Source organism: Crocuta crocuta, unplaced genomic scaffold (genome assembly GCF_008692635.1).
Source record: "Crocuta crocuta isolate KB4526 unplaced genomic scaffold, BGI_CrCroc_1.0 scaffold223, whole genome shotgun sequence".
Taxonomy (NCBI): domain Eukaryota; kingdom Metazoa; phylum Chordata; class Mammalia; order Carnivora; family Hyaenidae; genus Crocuta; species Crocuta crocuta.
The window spans coordinates 2,824,852-2,840,223 of NW_027529426.1; the positions used below are offsets into that span (position 1 = coordinate 2,824,852).

General features: G+C 45.0%; 1 protein-coding gene across 8 annotated transcripts in view; it reads left to right on the plus strand.

The window, feature by feature from the left end:
- Window positions 1–15,372, plus strand: part of APBB2 (amyloid beta precursor protein binding family B member 2) — a 375,901-nt gene that overhangs the window by 261,837 nt on the left and 98,692 nt on the right. For 5 of the 8 annotated variants that reach the window (XM_077758890.1, XM_077758894.1, XM_077758893.1 and 2 more), the window contains 3 exons: window positions 1,788–1,850; window positions 2,249–2,334; window positions 2,429–2,489. In XM_077758890.1, the coding sequence (XP_077615016.1) occupies window positions 1,788–1,850; window positions 2,249–2,334; window positions 2,429–2,489 (210 nt within the window). The remainder of the gene's footprint in view (window positions 1–1,787; window positions 1,851–2,248; window positions 2,335–2,428; window positions 2,490–15,372) is intronic. The other 3 variants (XM_077758895.1, XM_077758897.1, XM_077758898.1) reach the window with 1 other exon arrangement.

The window sequence follows — 15,372 nt, forward strand, 5'->3', positions numbered from 1 at the left end:
TCAGATTCCTTTTTTTCCCCCACCCCCCTTTTTTTTTTTTTTTTTTTAATTTCTCTACAAGAACATAATCACCTGGAGTCTTACTAGTCCCCCATCTGATATCCTTTTTCAACATTCAACTGAAATGAAAAACAAATATTGTTCACATATAAACAGTGATGATGATTTGGGATCAAATAGGCTTGTTTTCCTCTAAAAGAAAAGGAAATTCTAGCTCAGAATTCTTGGTATTTCACATCCTTATCATGAGCAACCCTGCAATGGTGCTTCTAAACCTTGCTTGGTCACTGGCCCCTCTGCAAATAATGAGAAAAACTGAGTGTCTTCTCCGCTCGTAAAACGCACATGCACAAAATCCCACCCCAATTTCAGGGGGTTCACAGGTCACCTTGGCTAACAAGTTAAAAGTCTCTTAAGTTATTAATTTTCTCCTCAGTGAAAACTGAACGTTGCTTCTGGGCATGGGGGAAGGACAGAGCCAAAGGGTTAGGCAGCCTTCCTGCTCTTGCGCTCAATGAAAGAGAATTTTTTAAAAAGTAAATACAGTGGTCGAAGCTCTACTTTATTTTGAAAAGCTGAAGTTCGGATGTTTCGTCCAAAAAGGAGAGCGACAGTGACACCAGCTGTGCGGTGGTGACGACAGATCTGTGTTTGTAGTGCCTCCGCTCTCACTGAGCCCCACAGAGGTGACTGAACACCTCTTTCAGCACCGGCACATTTGAACTTAGGTGCTTCTGCTCTGAGTGGGTGTAAAAATTCGACTAACGTCATGAGCAGAAATTAGGGGTCCCTATTTCCTTCTCGTTTTCAAAGCATTTTAGTTGAAGAGACTTAGGTAGAAAGTCTCCATGATTGACTTATCATCCAAGAAAAGAGGCTCTCCCGCCTGACACATCAGTAGAACAGGTGCATACGGCTGTCCCTGGGTTTTGTGCCCTTCATTTATTGCCCCAAATGTTAGATGAAAAATGTTTGAATATTCACTCAATATAGTAGAAAAGAAAAAAAAACAACAACAAACAACATTGCCTGTTGCCTGAGGTAAATGTTTAGATTCAAACATCTATTCCAGGCCTTCTCCCAACGAGGCTTGGTGCTTTGTTCCATGATTGTGTTTACAGAATCCTTTCGTGATCGAATACTAATTCCTCAAGAAGCTCGGGGGGGCAAGGAAGCGGAGCTTTTGATGAACTTGAAGAGCCTACATTAGGTTAGGTTGAGCTATTTTTTGTCAGGTCAGAACTCGGCAGATGTTGCTGTCGGGCTGTGTGCCTTCTATCCCTCTTTCTTTCTCATTGTCCTCCTTTTTGCTTTTATGTGAAAATAACGTGAGCCCCAGCTTTTCATGTCCTTGGCCCCAGACATTTTCCCAGTTTTCAAGTCTGCACATCGACAGGCACCATCCCTAATTCCACCCCTACCTCAAGAAGCCAGTTCTGTTTGGTTACCGGAAGAGAGAAAGTAGGGACACTAGGCATGTCATACTTGACCACATATTGTGTGGTTTTGAGGCCACGTGTAGAAGACCACTGACTGCTAATAATGTTCAGTCACGTGCTGTGGTAAGTAGCGCACGCTCCATCACACTCCTTGCTCAAGGCTGCAGGTGATTACCTAGGTCTAGAGCCAGCTAACCAGTTGCTGGTAGAGTGAATTTGTTCCCTAACCCGTCCTGTGAATATCAATGCTAACAACAGTGTCTTGTGTTTTTTTTCTTTTTTTCTTTCCTTTTTTTTTTTTTTTTTAAATCAATGTGCTTTTTCCTATGTGAATAATTACATGTCTAGAAACAGCCATGGAGTGATTTTGCTGTTCTGAATGGGGGAAAGATTAATAGTGACATTTGGAAGGCAAGTATATTGTCAGATTCTAGACCATTTAATATTTTGTCCTTTTTGCATGGCTGTGGCTGTATCTTTTTCTTCTCCATGAATGTCATCCATTCTGCAGGGACGCAGTGATGGGGCTTCTTGCTAGGGGTGTCCGGCTCACACACATGTCGCCTTTATTTAATGTGTCCCGTTGTGAATGACGTCCAGCTGAGCGCCCCAGGCTCCCCGTTGTCTTGTACGAACCGGGGCTTGCACCGAGCCCGCCCCCAGCGGTCCTTGCATGCCATGCCGTCTCCTGCCTAAGCTCACATACACTCTCTGCCTCATGCTGGGAGAACCTTCCTCCCCTTGGATATCTGAGGCCATGGCACGGGCCTTCCCCCTTTCTCCGTTAACAGGGGTCTGTTTTCCTCTAGGATTTGCATGCAGCTACAGTTAACCCGGACCCCAGTTTAAAAGAGTTTGAAGGAGCGACACTCCGCTATGCGTCTTTGAAGCTCAGGTAGGGCGTCGGCGGACCTGTCGTCATGCGTGGCTTCGTGCAGCTGGCGTTTGAGTAGAATTCTAAGTCCGGTTTTCTGTTTTTTTTTTTCTAGAAATGCCCCCCATGCTGATGATGACGATTCTTGCAGTATCAATAGTGACCCAGAAGCCAAGGTTTGTAAGAAACGCACTTTTTTAGCAGCCAGATTATATTCTTGCATCAAAGTAACGACTTTGGAAATGGCTCAGTTTTTATATATCAACCCACAGCCACCTATGATGTAATTATTCTGCAATCCTCTCTCTCCGAATCTCCAACACTTAAAATAAATCCCCAGGCAGAGTTTGGCTTGGGAGGGTGTCCGTGATCATCAAAACTCTGCCTGCATCTCACTGCATCAGCTCTTTGCACGATGTAGTAAGTTAACATTATTGTTCGAGTGGGTGGGCTTCAGAAGCCTTTAGAGGTGACCCAGGCTCTGCCTTGCAGCGCAGCGGGAGGTACAGCCGACAGGTGGTATGAGACTGCTTGTGGCCGTCTCTCCCGGGGCAGCCTAACACCTATGCCATCATTTTCATAACCACGGGCCTGACTTCGGGTGGAAAACGAGAGTGGACTTTTGCTTCTGGACCTTTGGTGGTGCACCAGCGGGGCCTCCATGGGCATATGGCCAGTGCGGTTACACAAGGTCCCGTGCCTGGTGTTTAATGCTGTGTGGTCGCCATCTTGAAATTCTTAATCATTTCATCTGTGACTTTGCATTTTTGTAAGTGAAGTCCAGCGAGGTAGTGGAGCCTGCCCCGGGGAGTTGGAGCTTTGGTTTATGCATGGTCTTGCCCCCTCCCTACCTCTCTGAGAGGTTCTCAGCTGCCTGTTCCCCCTCTCCTTGGCACCTCGGGCCTTGCCAAACATCTGCTTGCCTGCTTCCATCCAGCAGTTGCTGGTGCCGTCCATTCCAGTAGGGCCTAACCGTGAACATGGGGAGAGTTGGCCTTGGGTACACATGCTCCCATGGCATCTTGAGAAAGGTGAGAGAGTGGCCTGTCCAGTGCAGGCTTACAGCTCAGAGGTGTGTTCAGTGGGGGTGAGGCCCTGCCAACCCACAACCCAAGCTCTAATGGGTCATGGTACGGAGGATAGGTACCTGGGAAGAGGAGGTTCCCTGGTCCTGGCCAGGCCATGGTGCATCAGTCCAGCAGGTGATGGGATGGGGGAGCCCAAGAGGTGATGGTTTGTGGGCGTGCACAAGGCCCCTGGGCACCTGCGAGCGTCTGCACTTAACCCTGCACACTTATCCCTGTGCCCAAGGGAGCATGACTTCAAATACCAAGTTAAAAAAAAAACAAAAAAACAAAAAAAAACCCCACCATAATGAGTGAAGAGAGAGAATGCAGAAGAAAGGAAACTGTTTTGTTTCAGTACTTTTTACAGCATGTTTTCTTCCTCCCTTTTGAACAAGGGCTCTGCATTTTCATTCTGCATATACCATTTCCCTTTGCAAGTTGTGTAGCTGGTCCTGGATATTTTTTCTGACTCCCAAAGCAGATCTGTGTCTATGAATAAAACAGCAAACGCGTTCCCTCCGTAGCCGTTACGTGGGAAACACCATGCAGTTTCAAAACGTTGACTCCTTTGCTAGACACTGCCACATGGCCAGCAAGGGTGCGCGAGTCCGGACTCGCAGTGGAAGCCCCCAGCCCCCAGGGTCTTCATGCTGAGCACGGCCTCCAGGATGAAGGCCATTCTAGAGCCAGGGGCATTCTGAACAAGTCCTCGGGCTGCTGCTGCCATGCTGGCCTTTAAAGATAAATTTTATGGCAGGGAGCGGATGCAGTAAAACAGGAAGACAGGCTGGAATAATTTGCTTTGCTACCAGGTGTTTTACTAGGCTTATCATCAGTGGCTGGAGGAGGAGGGGCGGGTGGGCAGCCCCATCTCCCTCTGCCCTGAGGGGCCCGGGCTGGGAGTGATGGCCTGGGAAATAGAGCGGAGCTGGCGGGTAGGCTGATGCCCCGGAGGGAGATGGGATTGGTACCAGGAACAGGAGGCCGGGTTGAAATATTACCCAAGTTGTGCTTTTCCCTTTTTACCTCCCAGTGGGACTGTTCACTGCATTCTTTATCTGCCGCCTTGCTCGTGTCCGCGTGTCTCTTCCAACACCTATTGTGAATTTCTTCGTGTTAGTAATAAGGAGGCTTAGTTTTGTCATAAGTTACCCAAGCTCTCCTGAGTTCGAAACAGAAAAGTACATGTATTGTAATATTTATTTTAGTCTATTTTAAGTGTATTTATTTATTTTGAGGGGGGGCACAAGTGGGGGAAGAACAGAGAGGGAGAGAGAGAGAAAGAGAGAGAATATCCCAAGCAGGTTCTGTGCACTGACAGCACAGAGCCTGATGTGGGGCTCAGACTCAGAAACTGTGTGATCATGACCTGAGCTGAAATCAAGAGTCAGGCATTTAACTGACTAAGCCACTACGCCCCCTGTATTATTTATTTTATATCCTACTTTGTTCCATATAAGATCCTAGAAAACTTATAAGAACAAATGCTTTCTTTTTTAAAGGCACAGAAAACGTAAAAGAGTATTAGTGCATCTGTCTATACTGGGACAGTAGACAAGGGTCAGAAAAGATTAGGGAAAAGAAAGAAACATGACTTTTCAGATCCTAGGACTCTGCACAGTAATGGAGATTGACCTGCAGGAGATTTTTGTGCCTCTTGGTGATTATTTACAGTGAGGATACTTAGGGTGAATGGCACAGCCTCCCTAGAAGGACAACTCAGAATCCTAAAAAGATGTTTGCAAACGATACTTGCTTCTAACTAACCCCACCCACCCTAGATTCTGAAGGTCCTTGTCATTGTCATTGTCATTGTTGAGGACCTAGAGCACATTGGGAGGCAAAGGATTTAGAACCCTACAATATATGAGTCACACTGTGCATGAGGCAAAAGCCTCTCAGTTTGTTATGGTATGTAGCGGATTTCCTAGCACTTCTTTATAAAGTAACTATAAAAACGAATATTGAGTGTTAACTTTTTCCCAGGCATTGTCCTAAGGACTTTGTATCTGTTGACTTTCATCCACACAAAAATTTAGTGGGCTAAGTATCATTATCTCTAGATTGCAGATGAGGAAATTGAGGCATAGAAGGTTAAAGAGCTAGAATGTAAATAGAGTCAGTATCCGAATCCAGGCCATTTAGCTACAGAGCCCACCCTCACTAGACTTTGTATAGAGAAAATTCCTTTCAAAATTGTATATTTGAAAGTTGCTTAGAGAATAGATCTTACTTTTTTTAATGTTTTTATTTATTTTTGAGAGAGAGAGATAGAGACAGCATGAGCAGGGGAGGGCCAGAGAGAGAGGGAGTCACAGAATCCAAAGACAGGCTCCAGGCTCTGAGCTAGCTGTCACAGAGCCTGATGCAGGGCTTGAACCCATGAACCGCGAGATCCTGACCTGAGCCAAAGTCGGACGCTTGCCCAACTGAGCCACGTAGGCGCCCCAGAGAATAGATCTTAAAAGTCATTATCACAAGAAAAAAATCTGCAACTATGTATGGTGATGGGTGTTAACTAGACTTATTGTGGTGATCATTTTGCAACATATACAAATGTTGAATCATTCTGTTGTACACTTGGGACTAATATAATGTTATATATCAACTCTACATCGATTAAAAAAAAAGCATTCTCACATGGAGCTTTATTTAGGGGCAACCACCAAATGATGTGTCCACAACAACATTCCAGCTCTACGTGGGTATGAATTTGGATTTTGTCAGTTGGCATTTCACAGCATTAGTCACTGGAAGTGAAGGATAAACACCCGAGCAGAACTCATTTCAAGTAAATGGATGGAAGATTGCGACAGTGTGGACCCGCTTGCTGGTCTGACTTGAGGCAGTGATGCACAGGGCTCTAGCAGTGGAGGGGGTGGGCTGCACCTGTTTGAGACCATCCTTTAACAGCATGATTTCACCTAGCCTTACGGTCAAGGTTAGACCGAGAGCAGGAGGAAGTCAAGGGCTGGAGGGGTAGGCTGCACTGTGGGCGATTGGCAGATCTGCACACTTCTATTCACCGTGCGGATGGCGGGGCTGACGCTCCTCAGAGGAACCTGAGGAGTCTGCCTGTGCTTCCCTTCTGGACGCACGCTCCCCAGCCCCTAAGGGAAGTGAGTGAGGGATACCCTGCAGAGGAAGCCACGCTGTTCTTTCAGAATTACAACTATGTTTTTAAATACAATTTATTGTCAAGTAGCTGACATGCAGTGTATACGGTGTGCTCTTGGTTTCAGTAGATTCCCGTGATTCATCGCTTACATACAACACCCAGTGCTCATCCCAGCAAGCACCATCCTCAATGCCCATCACCCATTTTCCCCCTCTCCCCGCCTCCCATCAGCCCTCAGTTTGTTCTCTGTATTTAGGAGTCTCTTATAGTTTGCCTCCCTCTCTATTTGAACCTACTTTTTCCCTTCCCTTCCCCCATGGTCCTCTGTTATATGAGTGAAAACCTGATATTTGTGTTTCCCTGACTGACTTATTTCACCTAGCATAATACCCTCCAGTTCCATCCACATCACTGCAAATGGCAGAATTTCATTCTATGTCATTCCCAAGTAGTATCAGAATTAAAAACTCAGTATTTTAAAATTCAGCAGCCCTAAGTGAAACTATTTTTTTTTTACAGATTTTGGAAAAGTCAATGAGTTTAGCACTGCCTTCAGTGAAGTCATTTTAGAGGAGGGCCCCCACAAAACACACACACACACACACACACGCACACACACCCTCTGTCTACCACCTGCCTGCTTAATGCCACCTGGGCCACCTAAGAAGGGAAAAGCGAGCAGACCCACATTTTCTAGATGTTCAGGTTTTTTTTGTGGAAGTAAGTTCCTTCTTTAGATAATCCTTTACATTTCTTCAATCTGCCAAGGACCAGGAAACTGTAAGCAGAAAGTATCCTTTCTTTAGGGGAAAAAAAAGTTAATTTCATGTGCCATGGAATTGTAAATATAGCCCCTGAGGACTGATTACTAAAAAGTTACTATAGAGGCTCCTGGGTGGCTCAGTTGATTAAGCGCCTGACTTCAGCTCAGGTCATGATCTGACAGTTTGTGGGTTCGAGCCCCACGTTGGGCTCTCTGCTGACAGCTCACAGCCTGGAGCTGCTTCAGATTCTGTGTCTCCCTCTCTCTCTCTCTCTGCCCCTAGACTCTCTTCTATAGACTATAGAAGATGTCTGCCTTCCTAAATGAGACCATGAAATCATTTTTGGGCTGTCAAGATGTAGGTACGTGCACACCTTCTCCAGCCACTCCTTTTGGGCACCTTGATAATCACTTATTGGGTGAAACCTCTAAATAGCATGGCAGCATAAAATGACTGCCCCCCACACATATGCATCCCCGCCCCCCCACCGACACACTGCACCTTCGTCCTGCCCTCCCCAAAGAGCAAAGTGTTCTTAAAACTCTGAAAATGTTTTTTTGAGACTACTTAATTTTTTTTATACAGTAATTATTTTGGTAGTTGATAGCAGCATATATGTGTGTATATAATTCCAAGCTCTTTTTATTTTTAAGTTTATTTATTTATTTTGAAAGAGAGCATGAGCAGGGAGGGGCAGAGAGTGAGAGAGAGAGAGAATACCACGCAGACTCTGCACTGTCAGTACAGAGCCCAATTCGGGGCTTGAACTCATGAACCATGAGATCATGACCTGAGCCGAAAGAGTCAGACCCTTAACTGACCGAGCCACCTAGATGACCCCTGACTCATTATTTTAAGTTTTTATTTTAAAATAACTCTAGATTTATAGAAGAGTCATAAAGATTGAGTTCTTATATACCCTTATCCTATATTTCCCTAATAATGTCTTCATAATCATAGTACAGTAACCAAAACTAGTAAGTTAATATCGATACCATATTATTAACTAAACTATAGGCCTTATTCATAGTTTTTCTTTTATTTTCCACTGATGTCCTTTTTTTGTTCCAGGATCTAGTCTAGGATACTAGATGTCATGAGCTCTTTAAAAATTATTTCATGGGGTCCCTGGGTGGCTCAGTCAGTTGAGCGTCCGACTCTTGGTTTCGGCTCAGGTCACAGTCTCACTGTTTCGTGAATTTGAGCCCCGCGTCTGGGTCTGCGCTGGCAACGTGGAGCCTGCTCTCCCTCTCTCTCCCTCCCTCTCTCTGTCCCTTCCCTGCTCGTGTCTCTCTCAAAATAAATAAAAACCTTAAAAACTTTTTTTAGTTTAAAAGTTATTTCATACATTCCTTTCCACAGTTCTCAGATTTGTCATTCTTGGCTCCATTAATATAATGTTCCATTTAATTTTTTTTTTAATGTTTTATTTATTTCTAGGAGAGAGAAACAGCGTGAGCAGGGGAGGGTCAGAGAGAGAGGGAGTCACAGACTGAAACAGGCTCCAGGCTCTGAGCTGGCAGTCAGCACAGAGCCCGACGCGGGGCTCGAACCCACGAACCGCGAGATCATGACCTAAGCGAAAGTCGGAAAGCCGGACGCTTAACCGACTAAGCCACCCAGGCGCCCCTGTTCCATTTAATTAATAGTGCCGTCTGTCCGGTCACCCAGTGGCCACAGGAGCAACTTCTAGCACTAAAGAGCAGAGAGTTACAACTTCATAAAAATAGGTGACTTTTTTCTTTTATTTATTTACTTTTAATAGTTTATTTTTAAGTAATCTCTATACCCAACATGGGGCTCGATCTCAGGATCCCGAAATCAAGATTCAACACGCTCTACTGCCAGAGCCAGCCAGGTGCCCGAGACTTTTTTTTTTCCTTTTAAGTTATTGCTTTGATGTAGCTTGCTGAAACAGTATCGCGAGGTCAAAGGCTGTCAGTTTATGGCTCTGTCACCTGCTGCAGGATTGCTCTTCAGGAAGCCTACGGCAGCACAGAATTCCACCAGCATGTCCTAGATGATACTTTGTTGTTCACTGCCTGCTTTACTCCAGGCTTTGCCATTTTAATTTCTTCGCCCTAGTTTTATGCATGTCAGCTACTAGGTCCTCCTCTAAAATTCCCCTTCTTATATTAGAGAAAGGACATTGCTTTATGAAACTCTCTGCTCCTATCCATTCTTACCTGTTGCTTCCTCTTTGCTTATTTAGATAAAAATTTTATTTTGAAATAATTTTAAATATACAGAAAAGTTGCAAAGGTTAGGGTTCCCAAACTCCTTCTCCCGGTGTCCTGTCTTACATAAACCGTAGTACATATGGCAGCACTGAGAAATTAACATGGGCACAAAATGATTCACCAAACACATTTGTTCTGATGTTACCAGTTTTTCTTCTAACATCCTTTTTCTGTTCCAAGACCTCATTCAGGTTACTATATTGTGTTTAGTTCTGTGCATTTTATATTTTCTAATTTTTCTTAACATTTATTTTCGAGAGATAGAGCATGAGCAGGGAAGGAGCAGAGAGAGAGACACACACAGAATCCGAAGCAGGCTGCAGGCTCCACGCTGTCAGCACAGAGCTTGATGAGGGGCTCAAACTCACAAACCTCGAGATCATGACCTGAGCCAAAGTCTGATGCTTAACCGACTGAGCCACCCAGGCGCCCCAGTTCTACACATTTTAAATTTAATACTTTATTCATTATTGTAATCCTTAAATGTTTTTCTCTATTTTTTTCTCTCTCTATTTTCTGTTACTTTTCCATGTGAAAAAGTTTTTCAAATTTCTATTACATAAACCTTTTGGAGATAATTGCCTCTTGTGCTTCGTTTTTCCAGAAGGCAACTCCTTGCCGTATTTGGACGGCCCGGTAGCTTGCATTTCTAAATTTCCACCAATTTGCTATCTGACCTCTTGCTCATCCTACTTTAATAGTGTAAAATCCAAATTTAGCCCCATAGAACTGTCCTTTTTTGATAGCATGTAGCACACTTTTGGCCAAAGGATTGACTATGATGACCAGCACTAAAATAAAAATTTCTAGTTAAATTGTAGAAAACTTAATGCTTTAAAAAAATTTTGTGCTACTTAGAGTTCTTTTTCACCCTTTGTGTCCCGCTGCTTGGACTTCTGTAAAGGAGGTGTTCCGCCACCTTGTGGACAATATTGAAAATTACATCTTTAAAGAACTCAGCAAAGGCTAAATTTCATTTAGAATCATTAAATTGCTTTTAGCTGGAAGTGTGACACTGGAGATGATCTGACAGGCCTTTACAGGTGAAAAAAAAAAGTAAGTTTCTTATTTGAGTAAATAAATTGTCTAGGGTCAAACAATTAGTAGTGGAGATAGCACACAAAGGTAAGCTTCCTGAGTTTTGGACCACCCCATCTGTGTTACAGATGTGTATTACAACTGTGTAATTACAAATCATTTCCAGGATATAAACAAAGTAAACATTAAAAAAATTTTTTTTAAAGAATTGCCTTTAGAACACTCTTCTTTGAAAGTCATGATAAAGCAACAGGGTAAGGATGATTATATTGTTCCAGGCATTTAATTCTTTAGCTTTCAGCTTCCTCATCTGTAAAAATCAAGGGGTCATCATCTCAGAAGTCACTGGGGTTCTGAAAAATTTTAAGATTCCAGATAAAATGTAGCAGTCCTGACCTCTGGCATCTGGAGATGGAATAGTTCAGGCTGAGCTATCTCTGAATCTGGAGGAGGGAAGAGAGTAATTTGCTCTGTAGTTCTCTCGGTGGCTGGCGCTGGGCTGCTGGTTCCTCAGCCCACGCTCTGCACATGCTCTCATGTGCAGTTCTCCTGCAGACACAAGGCCTCAGGTTTATTGTCCCGTATCATAGGTAAGGAACTGAGCTTTGAACAGGTCACGTACTTTTTTTTTTTTTTTTTAATCACACAGCTACTAACTGGTGGAAGTGGGACTTGAACTCAGATGCATTTGACTTGAAAGGCCAAGATAGTGTCAGGCCCACCCACACCCCGGTTTTAGTTCCCTAAGCTTTGGGGTAAAACTTAGGCTGCCCGGGTGTTTGGGGGGAGGTACCAGTGATGTCAGAGGTGGGTATGGCTGAGGGAACTTCAAAGTCATTGCCTGGAGACAGACTCGCCCCTTCTTTTCACCATCATCCAGACTCACACGGTCCAGTCCTCTGCAGTGTGATTCCTGCACATGTTAGCCTGTTCAGGTTCAGGTGCTCCAGAGCCAGGCAAGGGACCACATTTCTGTGAGGCTCTCCGGCAGTGCCATTGCTGCTGCTGGTGGCCTACATGCGACACTCCGAGTTTTAGCGCTAAAAAGTTTGACACTGAGGCATCATTTTCATGCATCTTCTGCAGAGAAGCAGACATAGCCTTTCTACACTTGCACATTCTGTTATGACCCATTTGCAACCGGTTTTCAGCTGCTTGAGGCTTTTTTAACCAGGTGCTGGATTCTGTGTAAAGTCTACTGGTCCGTTTACTCTTTTGTCATGACCTGCGTCCGGAGGGGAGAAAGGAGAAGGAGATGATGGAAATCAGTCCGAGAGCAGGCTTGCTGGAGAAACTTTCTGAAGTGAGTGATGAATGGACATGAAATTCTGAGACTCCTCTGTGAGCTTTATTTATCTGTGCCCTCTGTTGGTTCCGATTAGTATAGATCTTCATGAAGTAATTATATTAGGGGCTATTGACCAGATTAGCACGAATAGATAAACAGGAAGGGTTAGGGAGTATCCACTCATTCAGACTTATTTCTGGTCTGTGTAGCAAATTCATTCTCATTACTTAGCAATAGCACAGGATTGTATGTCTGCATGTACTTCTAATAATTGACTTTTATTCATGTGACACAGATTTTTCTTTCAGAAATCCTCATCTGTATGAAAAGGTTGGATTTGATTTCTGTTGTGGATTCCTTAACTTAAGCATCAAACTCATTTATTGAGTGCACAATGCTAGGGATAAGCTGTATGATGAATGGTAAAGAGCATTCGGGGATTTTTGGACCTAGACTGAGTGGGTTTAAAACCAGACTCTGCTATTTACTAGCTGGGTAACCTTTAGCAAATTACTTAGCCACTCTCTACCCCAGTTTCCTCTTTTGTAGAGTGAGAGTATTAACAGTACCTACCTCACATTAAGTGGGGTGAACAATAAGTGAGTTGATACATTGTAAACATAGCATATATGTCCAGGGCTTGGAAACGTCTCTGGCACATGATAAGCATTCTTCATGCATTGGCCACGATTACTGTTTCTGTTACAAAGAGGAATAGATATGTCCCCTGCTTCAAGGGACAGACAGCAAACAGACAAATTCAATGCATTGTTCTAAGTGTTGATTTGATGAATAGCGGGCGTGCCAGGGGCATCTACCCAGGCCAGCGGTTAAGAGGTGGCTCATATGTTTTCCCAGGAGGAAATGATGCTAAGGCTAAGGGCATTTGCATTGCAACATGACTTAGTGATTCTTCCCCATTCAGTAAATATAAATGCAGAAGGTTTGAAAATAATTTTATATATAAATTTGTATTCATTTTCAGTAAATGCTCTTAGGAGCAGATGTAATAATATGAAGTTGAGTTGTATTTGTCCATTGCTACAGATAGTATTATTTCTGCTATCTGTTCCTATGTGCTTCGGTAACCATGCCAAAACTTGGTAGCTTAAAACAGTCACTTACTTTGTTGTGATTTTGTGGAATTTGGAAAGGGTTTGGTATTGCAGTTCCTCTCTCATCCACATGGGGGCAGCTGGGGCTGGAGGGTCCACTTCCAAGATGGCTTCTTACTCACATGCCTGGTGGCTTAGTGCTCCTTGGCTTCTCTCTCTCTCTTCACTGGCAGCTCATCTTTCAGATCCTCTTCATGTGGCTTAGGTGTCTCACATAGTGGTCTCTGGGTCGGCAGGTGTACTTCTAAGAAGCAGGAAGCTAAACCACCAGGGGAGACAAAGCTATCCCTAAAAATGGCACCACATCGCTACCCTATTCTGTTGATCAGAGCAGTCCCCGCCCCAGCCAAGGTAGAGGCATGGACTCCTGCTTCTTGAGGGAGACTGGCAAGGTCACATTGCCAGAGTACGTAGGATGGGAGCCTTTCTTGCAGTTATCTTTGGGACGTACAAGCATCAGTAAATGTCATTCCCACATTTCAGTCGCTCAACAAAAATGCCGTTAGTGAAGGACATTATCCACACAGTTGAATCAAGAAACCAAGGCGCAGAGCCAATGATGAACATATCAAGTCTTGGCAGAATGAGATCCATCCTCTCGCACGTGGCTTTTAGGTTGACATTCACAAAGAGAAAATACAGACTATCATCTCCTTCAAGTCTTGAGAGGAATGGGGGGAGCACAGAGAGGCAGAGTGATCTGCCCAAGAGCGCATGCCTTGTCTGGGAAAGCAGGGCTCAAAGCCAGCCTTCCTGGCCCTCATCAGCACGGTTTTCCATTGAGGAGAGCTGACACTCGTTCTCGGACACTGAGCCCTTGGCCTTGGATGCTCATTTTGTCCCCTAGCCCAGAGGACAGCTTTTGTGTTTCTACAGCTGTTTTCCTGCCTTTATTTGCCAACATGGCCAAACATAATGCTGTGTTTCTGGCAGAGCCACGGCTTCCTTTCCCTTATTAACTTCTGGTCACTACGCTTGCTGGAGCGAGTGGTCGAGGAATTGGCAGCCACAGGAGCCCCCAAGTTTTGAAGGCGCTGTTGAAACGAGATGTATTGTTATCCATCGCTGGCAGCTGGGCCCTATGGTGGCAGATGCAGGGAAAGGCGAATTAAGGAAAGGCAGACTTCCCCTTCCCCTGAAGGAAGGCAGCAGGAAACAGGTGAGGTGACAGATAGCGGCCTGAGGCAGCGGCGGAGATGCACATCCTGAGAACGCTAGGGCAGCAGGTGTGTGAACCTGACCCTGTGGGACTCTGGCAGGGAATGGGCCACGGCTGTCACAGAACAAGCAGCCTCGGGCGCAGAAGCAGCAGCAGCACATTCCTCCAGCCAGGCTCGGTCCTCCAGAAAGGGCCAGCTGGTCAAGACCGGGGGGCCAGGATGCTGGCATGGAGGGGCTACCTGGAAAGTTGCCAAAAGTACTGAGGTAGTAATGCAACATTTCTTATTTATTTGCAGTTAATAAAATTTACAGAGGAATGACAGCCCCTCCTACGGGACCGTCAGAATGAGTCAGATGCTGAGTCATTGTAGCCGAGCCACACCTTCCACTCCTTCCCAGGAATCCTGGTTAAGGTCTCATCAAAGTGTGAAGCCATAAAGATCTGAGCCAGAGTTCTTCCTCCGCTCCTGGCTCTGCTGCTTTTTTTTTTTTTTTTTAATTTCTAGGAGAGAGAGAGAGAGAGACAGCGTAAGCAGGGGAGGGTCAGAGAGAGAGGGAGTCACAGACTGAAATAGGCTCCAGGCTCTGAGCTGGCAGTCAGCACAGAGCCCGACGCGGGGCCCGAACCCACGAACCGCGAGATCATGACCTAAGCGAAAGTTGGACGTTTAACCAACTAAACCACCCAGGCGCCCCCTGGCTCTGCTGCTTATAAGGAAATCATGTTCGTAGTCAGGCTTCCTTAGTTTCAGTCTCTGATCCTGAGAGTGACAGCTCTCGGCCGTTATCTGCAGTGGATTCACCCACCCATTCGTTCGGCGTATGTTTATCCAACAGCTGTTCTGTGCAGCAGGAATGAGTCCCGTCAGCCCGGGGAAGGGAGCAAAAGAAAACAATACAGCAGAGAAAATGGTATCATGACGGTGATTATGTTGCTGGAGGAGGGAACTTAACAGCCGTGTGTGGGATGTCAGTTGATTCATGCTGAAGGCAATGTTTGAGATCAGTTCACTATGCAATAACCCATGAATAATTTTTTAAGTGTATTTGTTTACTTGGAGAGAGGGAGAAAGAGTGCATGCACACATGTGAACAGGGGAGGGGCAGAGAGAAGGAAAAAAGAGAACCCCCAAGCAGGCTCTGCACTGTCAGTGCACAGCCCAGTGTGCGGCTCTGACTCGCAAACTGTGAGATGATGACCTGAGCCAAAATTAAGAGTTAGACGCTTAACCACCTGAGCCACCCAGGAACCCCGACACATGAATAAT